The 11,202-nt window shown below is 37.8% G+C and overlaps 1 protein-coding gene across 1 annotated transcript; it reads right to left on the bottom strand.

The window, feature by feature from the left end:
* Positions 1 to 3,432: 3,432 nt before the first annotated feature.
* Positions 3,433 to 8,089, bottom strand: LOC127867602 (uncharacterized). Its single transcript, XM_052408921.1, has 3 exons — positions 7,872 to 8,089; positions 4,362 to 6,158; positions 3,433 to 3,510 (listed from the first exon to the last, which is right to left on the bottom strand). Exons 2-3 carry the CDS (start codon positions 6,156 to 6,158, stop codon positions 3,433 to 3,435), a joined length of 1,875 nt encoding a protein of 624 aa, XP_052264881.1. The 5' UTR covers positions 7,872 to 8,089.
* Between the last annotated feature and the right edge of the window lie 3,113 nt (positions 8,090 to 11,202).

The following is an 11,202-nucleotide window of genomic DNA, read 5'->3' as shown; positions in this document are numbered from 1 at the left end:
AGCTTTAATTGTGTAACTTGATAATTTACTATGTCAGTAATTTTGGAAGATTGGTTTAAAGGGGCCTTTTCACAGATTTTGGCATTTTTTTTAACTTATTCATTAAATGCTTTATATTGATAAATGTAAACATTGGATCATAAAAGCTCCAGTAAAAAATCAAGAAAAAAATTAAAAAAAGGAAAAGAACATTGCCCGGAGCAGGTTTCGAACCAGTGACCCCTGGAGTCCTGCCAGAGTCCTGAAGTAAAAACGCTTTAGCCTACTGAGCTATTCCGCCAATACACATTCTTGACGTATTTTATACCTTATATAAGCAATCTTCGTAGTTTCACAAAATTTAACGACAAAAACAGAACTCTCCAAATTATTCAATCGTTTCGCGTTGCAACGCTTTATAATTTTTAGGTTTTAAAATCGTCAAAAGATGCATATAATGGCTATATTAGAGCATGGTTAATGTTCAGTATTACTGTTTCCTCACAAATATCATAACTAAAACGAAAACTTACGAATCTGAAACAACTTTTTTCAATTTTGTCAATTTTTACCAAAGCGTGAAAAGATCCCTTTAAGTTTATTAAATTGATTATTTAGTGAAACCATAAGCGGAAAAAGTTCGAGGTCTACTTTTTTAGCTTTTGATTTAAAAAAATGATGTTACAAAATTACTGTATATGCTTAATAATTATTACAAATCTGACAAATTACATTTTAAAAGTAAGGTTACGTAATTTTGCGGCCATAAGGAGTAAAATTGTAGGGCGTTATTCAGACTGGAAAAGAGTATTAAAAAGTTTACGAAGAGCCATGTGCGATCAAAATTGTATCTTCATATAATTTCTTTAGTCAACAACACAATGATCCGGGCCCAGTTGTTAAAAAAACTTAAACGGTCTATTAAGCTGAGCAGCCATTTATCTTTAAAAAAATAATAATTAAATGTTTAAATTAAAAGAGTGCATCTATTTTATTCTATGAACATTTCTATTCTAATTTATTTTTCAAATGTTTGATAAGCGAGTTGCTTATAATATTAGCTTGACATAGTTACGTTCAAAGTTAGCGGTTTATGCTAGTTTTATTAACTATTTAGGTTTTAAACAACTGGGCTATGTTATTTTAAAATGTTGCCCTAAAATATTGAAGCTAGCTAGCAAAAACGTATTTTTTGTTTTGTTTTTCGATATATATTCAAATATATATAGGGGTTAGCAAAAGTTACCAACAAACAAATGTATCTTTTCCACACTAATTGAATAACTCTGCCAAATTGGAACATTGAAAGCTTTATATATTGCCACTTAGTTTCTCTTCAAACAGTGTTTGCCATTGTCATTTGCAGTGTTTTCCTCACCACTTTGGGACTGGCGCCGGTACCGGTCAATTTGGGAAAATTAGCGTCGTTTTCATCAAAATTGGGAAATTTATTAATTATGTTTAAATCTTAACAAATCATATACTAAACTTAAAAATCTGTGTGATGTCTAGTTATTTTATATTTTTCATTGAATAATAATATATGGACAGAATACAATTCTTGCATTTGCCACCCAGTCAAATATGACATTCCTGTATTTGAATTCATACTTCGAAGTTAGAAATCAAAAGTAAACGCTGATATTTAGCAATGATAAACACCTTTAATATCAGAATTGTATATTTTATCATGTTCAATTGGCCTTTTAAAAACATCTGAACAATCAAGCATGTTTCATGTTATGTGACATCAATGGCATACATGTAATATATTGAATAATCAAGACGTGTTATAACAGCAAAAGTATTAATCCAAGTGATGTCAGTTTAGATAGATAGTCCATACAAACGAACTCCCAGAGCCTTTGATAATTTTTGATATGGCGGCCCTTGCAGTCCATATGCACCCCTTCATAAACAAGGGTGCAGTTCAGCGCAGCGAATCCGTGCGCTTCACTAAACAGACGTCGTTCGAGACAAATTGAGGAAAATAATGAATAAACTTCATAAACATGTTAAATTTACCTGAATGGCAACCTACGGATGTTATCCTTTGCATGCACTGTATAAAAACACGACGATGTTTCAACACACTTTTCTCGCTGACATGTTTATGTTTTTATGTATTGTCCTTTATAATAATGAAAAGGTCTTAGACCGGACGGACTCGTATGTCATAGGAAAGAACAAACACAATAGGATTGATCGAAAATGGGCATTTATTGTAAAATGCCATAACATAGATGAATATATATCATGTTATTTCCTATAGTGACATTTTGGGCGGAACAAACACGCCCGAAAAAACAAGCATATTATGCATATAAACAGAAATATGATGATACAGTATATAATGGTATAGAATAACACAATCGTATAGAAATATAACTGTACATGTAAAAACATATGGCGGAGAAGGGGTGGTGGCGGGTGTCGAAATTTATGTCAATAATAAAGATGCAACTGCGTAGTAAGGATTCCAAAACGAGTATGATTTTTATTGGTATAAAGAGCTCCTTTATAATAATGAAAAGGTCTTAGACCGGACGGACTCGTATGTCATAGGAAAGAACAAACACAATATGATTGATCGAAAATGGGCATTTATTGTAAAATGCCATAACATAGATGAAAATATATCATGTTATTTCCTATACTGACATAATGGGCGGAAAAAACACGCCACAAAGGGGAGCCGTAAGGGGAACCCCGCCGCCCGTTCTAAGATTTTACCTGAAGAAAGTGGCTGTGACAGGCTCCCCGTTAGCAAATTTGAAAAGGGGGCCTGTATCAGAGGGACACAACCGTATGTATTTAAATAATGCGCGGACTGGGCATAGCTGTTTGTTGGATTGACTGGCTAGAGGAACTGAGGTACATTGACCCTTGGAATGTTTGTAATTACGGATTGTAACGACTGCCGATGAGAGTTTGGAATCGGTGTACAAAAAAGTAAGGTCCTGGCGGGAAATGGTATTTTGATGACCATTATGTGAAAGTGACAATTCCCCAACCCGGAAAAGACTAAAAATGCCATGAGAAACATTGCCTTCAACAGGACTCGATGGTAATGGTCTTTTATGTTTGCCCGAAGGAAAAACAGTAAAGTGCGAATATTGGCAATAGTGAAAGGCAGACGTTTATCTGCGGTTGACGTGCGGCGTAAACTGTACAACAACTTTTTGATCACGAAGGATTCTATGGGGTTTGCCAAATTGTACAATTTATGAATGTAACCCAAAGCCGAAACATATGTGGAAATAGTGTTGGCCTGGAAACTCAGATTGGGACAGAAAGCAATAAATTGGGCTAAACGATCAGTGGTAATAGGCAGGCAGTATGACAAAGGATGATGAGTGGAATGAAAACGTTGATATTGGAGGAAAGCATTTTTGTAACTGGCTTTTGTGAAGGGAGCCAGGGATTTGTCCAATAATTTGTACACTGTTTGATTCAAATTGTAAAATGGTGCTCTGGGATGGGTGTTGGCAGCAGGTCCATGTGGGGAGCCATTGTCTTGAATTCGGAGATCTGTAAACGAGAAAGGAGATCCGGTAACAAATTGTACTTCCCGGGGATATGTTGGGCATGTAACAGGATATTGTATTTCATACGGGCTAAGACTACGCGGCGTACTAGAGACATAATAACTGGTACACGGCACGACTGTTTATTTATTATATGTACTACTGCCTCATTGTCCGTGTGCAAAACGATGCACCCATTGCGAAGTTGGTGACCCCAGATTTCCAGAGCGAGAGAAATGGGAAATAACTCTTAAAAGGTAATGTCATAACCTAACCAAGTTTGAGGCCATGTACCGGAAAACCAGTGTGTCTCAAATGTGGCTCCGAAACCTAAGGTTCCGGATGCGTCTGTGTGAAGATGTAAAGTGTCGGAAGTGAGCCAGCGTTGTTCAGAAAGTAATTGTTTCCCATTGAAGTGATCAAGAAACATTTGCCAAGCACGCAGGTCCCTGCGGCTCTCTTTGTTAAGAGTAATGTGGTGATGAGGTTTTGAGACCTTGATAGTTAAATCTATGAGTCTACGTAAGAAACTGCGACCAGGGACTATAACTTGGCAGCAGAAATTTAGAAGACCAAGAAGGGATTGAAGTTCTTTAAGGGTGACTTTACGCGACTTCACAAATGAACTTAAAAGGGTTCTAGCTTTAATTAACTTATCTACAGGGAGTCGCGCTTCCATAAGTATTGAGTCCAATTCAAGACCCATAAATGAAAATGTGGAAGTAGCCGTGACTGTTTTTTCATGTTTGATGGGAACAAAATGTGCGCACAAAAATTTAAGAAATTGTCCAGACTAGTCTGACAAATATGAGAATTCTTTGGACCCATTAATAAAAAATCGTCAATAATGTGAACATTATGGGGGATGTTCAAATGTGAAACAGAGATAAATTGCAAAGCGGAACTAAATCGTTCAAAAATAGCACACGAAGATGAAGCTCCCATAGGGAGACAAGTATCGTAATAGTAGCTGTTCTGAAATTGAATGCCGAGTAAATGGTGGTCAGAGTGGTGAATTGGTATTAACCTGAAAGCCGAATCAATGTCGGTTTTGCTGAAAAGAGTACCCGGGCCAATACTCAACAAGAGGGTAACGGCGTCGTCGAATGAGCAATAAGAAACAGAAGAGAGATCTGGTTCAATAAAATTATTAATAGACTGGCCCGGATGATGGCTAAGATGGTGAATTAATCTAAACTGTCCTGGAGATTTTTTGGGCACAATACCAATTGGACTGACACGAAAATTATCTAAGGGAGGGACAGGAAAAGGACCCTGAATCCGACCAGCGTCTAGTTCATCAAGAAGTTTGCAATGTACAATTTCAGGATGTTCTTTGCATGATTTAAGATTTGGGGCCGAAAAAGGAACCCGTGGACCCAAATAACCAAGTTTAAAACCGTAGGTGAAACCATCCATCAAATTATTGGCCCAGTGGTAACCCGACAAGTAAGGGGCAAGAATGGCAATTTGAACTGGGGTAACGATGGGTGTTTTATCTGACTGGTTTAGAGGGTCTAGGAGTGGAGACGGCTTTAGCAGCGGGCTCTTTGGAAGGGAATGAGCATTCGTATGCTGGGTGGGACCCTCTGCAATAACCACAGGTGTGGGGTTGGGGCAAGAGGGAGTGTGGCAGAGGGAACGTTTGTTGTAGTTGAAACAGGTGTTCTCAAGATATTTTTTGTAGGACGAAGATTGTCTGTAAGGGGCTCGTGTGGGGTTTCTTTGAGGGCGAAAGGAAGGGCTTGAGTGTTGGGTGGGAACGGATGTACAGGCCATTAACCAAAATTCCGTGTGAAGACGGTTCCACGGAAGGGGAATGGATTCCCTTAGAAGGCGAAATTGAGTATCGTAGAAGATAAAGGCAGAGCCTGGACGACGGCTGGAAATGTCACGGACAATCTCCGTGTATTTCAGTAAAGCCTGAGTTTCAGAGGGGAACTTAAAAGTATATACTGCCATAAATCTGATCATGGCGGTTGTCCACTGTTCAATAGTTGTTATTTTTCGCAGGTTGGACTTTGGAGTTATGGAAATTTGCGAGTTACTGTCCAACTGTAACGTATATTGATTGGCCTGTCTGGACAGTGTTGAAGGGAGCAGAGCTGCCATTTCAACAAATTTGTTGCGCAAAATGTCTTTACAGATGGACTTTTTCACCTGACTCAAAATTGGGGTACTTATTGGCTCTGCATAGAGGTGACCAGTACCTGGTAGTATGTCCCTGGCATGTGTATGTAGTGCCTGGGAAAAGCTGAAACCCTGGTCCTCATCGGAAGAACTCGAGGAGTCAATGTCAAAAGAGGGCATGGCTGTGTGTAGGCCGACGTTTGGGTCCAATGGCACTGTGTGTAGCCCGACGTTTGGGTCCAATGGCAAGGGTAATTGACGATTCGTCGTAGCAGTTGGAAAGAGAATGTCCGACTGGACCTGTGATGGGTAGGGTGTGGAGGAGCCTGTGGCTGCTGGAGCATATGTCAGGCTGTCGGGCACAGCCGGTATAGGAACATCTCTGGGTTGGTCCGCTGCCGGCTCCATTGTCGGCCCTGCTGGTGTAGAGTTTTTTGGTTGTTTGCCAGAGGATGTAGTCCCCTTGCAACATAAGCAGGTTGTAGACGTGACCGTCTTTTTACGCTGCCTTGTTCGCTTCATCTGGAATAAGGTGTAATATTGAATAACAAATATGGTAACTATAACATCAATATCAGCCTGAACGGTATAACTAAAATCAGGCATAATATTGGAAAATATTAATATGGCCTGAACGGTATGACTTAAATCAGGCATAAACATAGTTCTAACGTAGGGAACTATAACAGCCATATCAGCCTGAACGGTATAACTAAAATCAGGCATGATATGGGAAAATAAAAATATGGCCTGAACGGTATGACTAAAATCGGGCATAAACATAGTTCTAACGTAGAGAACTATGACAACAATATCAGCCTGAACGGTATAACTAAAATCAGGCATGATATGGGAAAATAAAAATATGTTCGAACGGTATGACTAAAATCAGGCATAAACATAGTTCTAACGTAGAGAACTATGACAACAATATCAGCCTGAACGGTATAACTAAAATCAGGCATGATATTGGAAAATATAGACATAGCCTGAACGGTATAACTAAAATCAGGCATAAACATAGGTCTTACATAGAGAACTAGCACGTCAATATCCGCCTGAACGGAATAACTAAAATCAGGCATATTATTGGAATATATAAAGCATAGCCTGAACTGAATAATGAAAATCAGGCACAAATATAGTTCTTACGAAGAGAACGATAATATCAATATCCGTCAGAACTGAATAACTCAGGCGTAGTATTAAAGAACGGCCTTAATAAAATCAATTTCATGTGGATATGATAGCTAAAACCGTCATAATATAACGGAAAATTGTGTCCAGTTTGGATTGATAACTTTAAGTGACAAAAATATGACACTGAATAGATATATCTGGTCTGAACCTACTAAAACAGACCGACTTAATTTGAAAAAAACTTGAAATGTTATCAGGCAAAATATGATAACAAATCAGATCGATTGTTTTAGGGCAGCGACAACCGCGGTCCGAATGTTGTTGAAAAATCTATGCTGGCCACGAGGTGAAAGGTGACAACCGTCATCCGCAAAATTAGTACGGATACATTCTGGTGACCAAAACCCCTTCAAACGCCACAGTTATGCTCGGCCATGGGGCGGAGAATTCAGCCAGTCGATGAGAAGACTGTTCAAATCATCGACCCTGCTGTTGAACCAATGAATGTCAACTGGATAACGAGTGTGGCAAGTAGGGGAATGTCTGTGCAGTGTTTGCAGCACGATAACTCGAGCAATCCCATGAACAAAAAGTAAGGTGTCCACAAAATCACGTATTGCCGAAGCTACAGAGAGTGGCGATTGATTCGGGTTGTAGATATCATTGGTTCCCACAACCAAGATCACAATGTCTGGAACGAAAACCAAGATGTCTTGTAATTTATTACGGAGTCAGTCCACTGTGGTGCCTGGAAAACCCGAGTATTGGATCATCGGACTGCCGGTTAGGCCCAAATCGTAACGAAGTGACGGATCCTGACGAATGAAATCCTTCAACCTCTTCACGAACGAGTGTCCAAAGATATAAACTTTCTTCGAGATGGGCGCCGCCATCTTGGATCACGTCGCGGGAGTCAGAGCTTAATCACGCGAGATTTAGTCGTGCACACAAAGGAAACAAAGGAAACTAGATGCTTGTCCCTTAAACACGTTTAAAACACAAATAATGTAGATCACCGTGTAAAGAAATGTAATCCTTCAAAAACACCACATAAGACTGTGTCATATGGTGTAATAAATAAAACGTTTATATTACCGCTGAAGAGCGAATTTGTCGAAATTTATGACAATAATAAAGATGCAACTGCGTAGTAAGGATTCCAAAACGAGTATGATTTTTATTGGTAGAAAGAGCTCACGTGATCCTATAACCCGATATGATTGGACAATAAAAATAGAAACAATTTACGTTTTGGGTTATACACAAGTAATAAAAGACGAACAATGACATAAAACTTTTTATGTGTGCATAAAATGTTATAAATTTGAAACAGTGTATTTTGTATTGAATACCACATCGTTATCGACTTTATAGACCGGAGCACATAACCCGACGTGCAAAATATTGGTGTTCTGCGACCTAACCAATATTGGATCAATTTTCCAATATGGCGGATACAGCGTACAAAACAAAACCTAAGTCAATAAAATCATTGCAACTCGAAGCAGCCCATTGGGCTATAAAGCTTAGAGTTGAATTATTGCAACTATATAGATAGATAGATAGATGCCTGCAACAAATGAAATTAAAATCATATTTTAAATTACAACTATATACCACACTATGCTAGATAATAATGTCTATATGGAACAACAGCTATTCTACTTCACATACATGTGTCTTGCACAAGTTCAGTAGCACAGACCTTACAAAAGGAATTACCAGATTTGAGAATAATTCAACTTTTAACTTCAGAGAACACAGGAATTCTCTTATTCAAACATGGTCTGCTTGCTTAATTTACCAGAAAGTAAAATATTTATCAAATTTCTAGTAATTGTGATGTTGACGTACATGGATGTGAATCTGCACCTGTCAAGCCGTACCTAGTAAGAGGGCTGAACTTATCGACCGCTTGTTTGTTTAGTTTCTTGCGATAATGCTTCAAATTATGCTACGCCATCGTTGCTGGTAATTCGCGAAAATGTGTTGCGTTTTGATTAAGGTTCCTAAGACCGGTGTGTACACAATGCCATTCTCCTAGCAGAGTTGTCGTTCGTTCCTCACCATACAGAAATGCAATGAACCGCAGTGTAAGAGAGTGACACAATGCATCAACACTTGCTGCGGTTACTTCCCCTGTTGGTTAACAAGCACCGATTTTAGTTTTACTCGATATTCGGGGTAAGAGAAAAGAGTAAACATCGCCGATTTTTCGCTATGACTGAATAGCGGAAAGGGCCCCTTTCCGCGGAAAGGGCTTTGAGTGTTCGGAAAGGGCCTAAATTTATTTATTTTCAATGTTTTTAAAACATTTATCGGTATTTTTATAAACAGCACTATTCATTGTGTTTATATTTAAATTTCATTCAAATCCATCAAGAAATGATTTAACTTTACAATATTTTGGAATGCCGTACGATACGAGAAACGGAAAGGGAAGGGGCGAGCACCACGGAAAGGGCTCGTAACGGAAAGGGGCCTCGACCTTCGGACAGGGACTAAAATTATTCCTTTTTAAAGTTTTAAATTCAGTTATTGGTATTTTCATAACTGAAACCTTACTTTATGTTTTACAGTTTAAATTGCATTCAAATCCATCAAGAAATGATTTAATTTTACTATATTTTTGAATGCCGTACGGTACGAGTAACGCGAAAGGCGAGAACCACGGAAAGGGCTCGTCGCGGAAAGGGGCCTCGGTCTTCGGAAAGGGGCTAACATTATTTATTATTAAAGTGTTTAATACATTTATAAGTATTTTCATAAACGAAACCTTACCTTACTAATATAGTAGTCTGATACTTAAAGTCATTTAAAAAAGGAATCCAGAATTCGCATTAGTTTTTCTAATTGGTTAACCTGAACAAGTCAATTGAGTTGAAAACCAATTTGATTTGTAATCAAAATGATTGGTTCATTGCACGGTTAATGCCTCGGTCAATGATTAAACTTGTTTATCTAGTGCGTTTATTATATGACTTTGATGTTAAAATTATACTGCTACAAACAAATTCAATAACGTATTGGATCCATTTTAAATGATATTCAGAAGCATAATTGTCATTGATTAAGTTGTCACTATGTATATAATTATCGAACGTTTAAAGAAAATTATTTTTAAAAAGGGACTTTCAATAACATCAAAAAAGATTTTGTAAGTTACCGACTTTCGCTATATAATGTGCAAGACTTTTAATAATGGCTTATTTCGTGAAAAGTAATGAAAACCTATGTGCATAATGAAAGATTTGTTTTGAAGGATTTGTTTTGAAACATTTGCCTATTGTTATTGAAATGGATTACTTGTGTTCGGTGTGCTCCGAAACTTGCAATGACCACCGCATCTACTGCGAGGTAATGCTTATTGATATATCAATGCACATGTACACACGTCAGCGTATATTCCAAAGAAGTTTTCTTCTTTGTTCACAATATGACATTGTTTTATTGTGTCCTTTTATGGGGGAAAGGGTCAAAAGAGATAAAGCTAAATAACTTTTTGTCTCAATAACTTTCCAAGAATGAAATGATTGTACACCGCATGACTTACAAAAAAGTCCAAAATGCAGCCACAGTGAGTCATAGGTTCTTCCCACTAAGGTTTGCGCTTTGACAACCAGTGATTGTCAGGCTTGTCTGCATGAAAACTACATTTAGACTCACATCGCACATCAAATCATGCATTTCACGGGCGTCTGTCTATAATACAATTTTAACATGCGATCATTGAGGTTGGAGTTTATGAAAGATAAAGAGTTCAATGAATGAGATCAAGGATAGCGAATGTCTTTTTCTGTGCAGTTCTTAGCTGCATCACACGCAGTACGGGATGTTACGCTGAGTTTTTGCGGCTTATTTTACATTATTACATATTGCTGGTCATAAACCTATAGATACAAAACAGAAAACCACAAGAATAATGGAAGTGAAATTTAAACATATGAGTCAACCGGCCACACGCGAAGTATCCGTACATATTTTTAATATTTTAACGCGCGTTCTTCGAACAAACCTGTCTTAGTGGTTTGTCGGGCATTGCTATTTGATTCGAGTATTAACAGTATCGAGAATCATCGCGCTCATGCTTAATACATTAGTCAATATAGTGGAATAATTCTTGTTAAATTAATTAAAAATAATATGTATCATGGTATTGTTGAAAACACATTAAGAATCTATTATTGACATTCCATAATTATATCGCTGGATATCTTTATTTAACATCTTTCTGGTCTAAAGAAAATTCCAGTTCACCTAGTTCACGCTATAGCGTCTTTACTATATAACCGGTCAGCACAGCGATGACCTGTATATAAACTCTGACATTCACACACACTAATCGCGAACTGACGAAGGTGTAGAATTTACGCACAAATTGTATTGATGTGAAGTGTTGAGTGTAAAACTGTTCTATCTATCATGC

This window comes from Dreissena polymorpha, chromosome 1, assembly GCF_020536995.1.
Source record: "Dreissena polymorpha isolate Duluth1 chromosome 1, UMN_Dpol_1.0, whole genome shotgun sequence".
Classification (NCBI taxonomy): Eukaryota; Metazoa; Mollusca; class Bivalvia; order Myida; family Dreissenidae; genus Dreissena; species Dreissena polymorpha.
The sequence above is the reverse complement of the archived record's forward strand: the minus strand, read 5'-3'. Positions and strand labels throughout refer to the sequence as shown.

Coding starts and splice junctions, on each gene's coding strand:
- LOC127867602 (XM_052408921.1), bottom strand. CDS start 6,158: ATGAAGCGAACAAGGCAGCGTAAAAAGACGGTCACGTCTACAACCTGC. Junction 3,511..4,361: donor ATTTGAACATCCCCCATAAT/GTTCACATTATT, acceptor TCTCGTTTACAG/ATCTCCGAATTCAAGACAAT.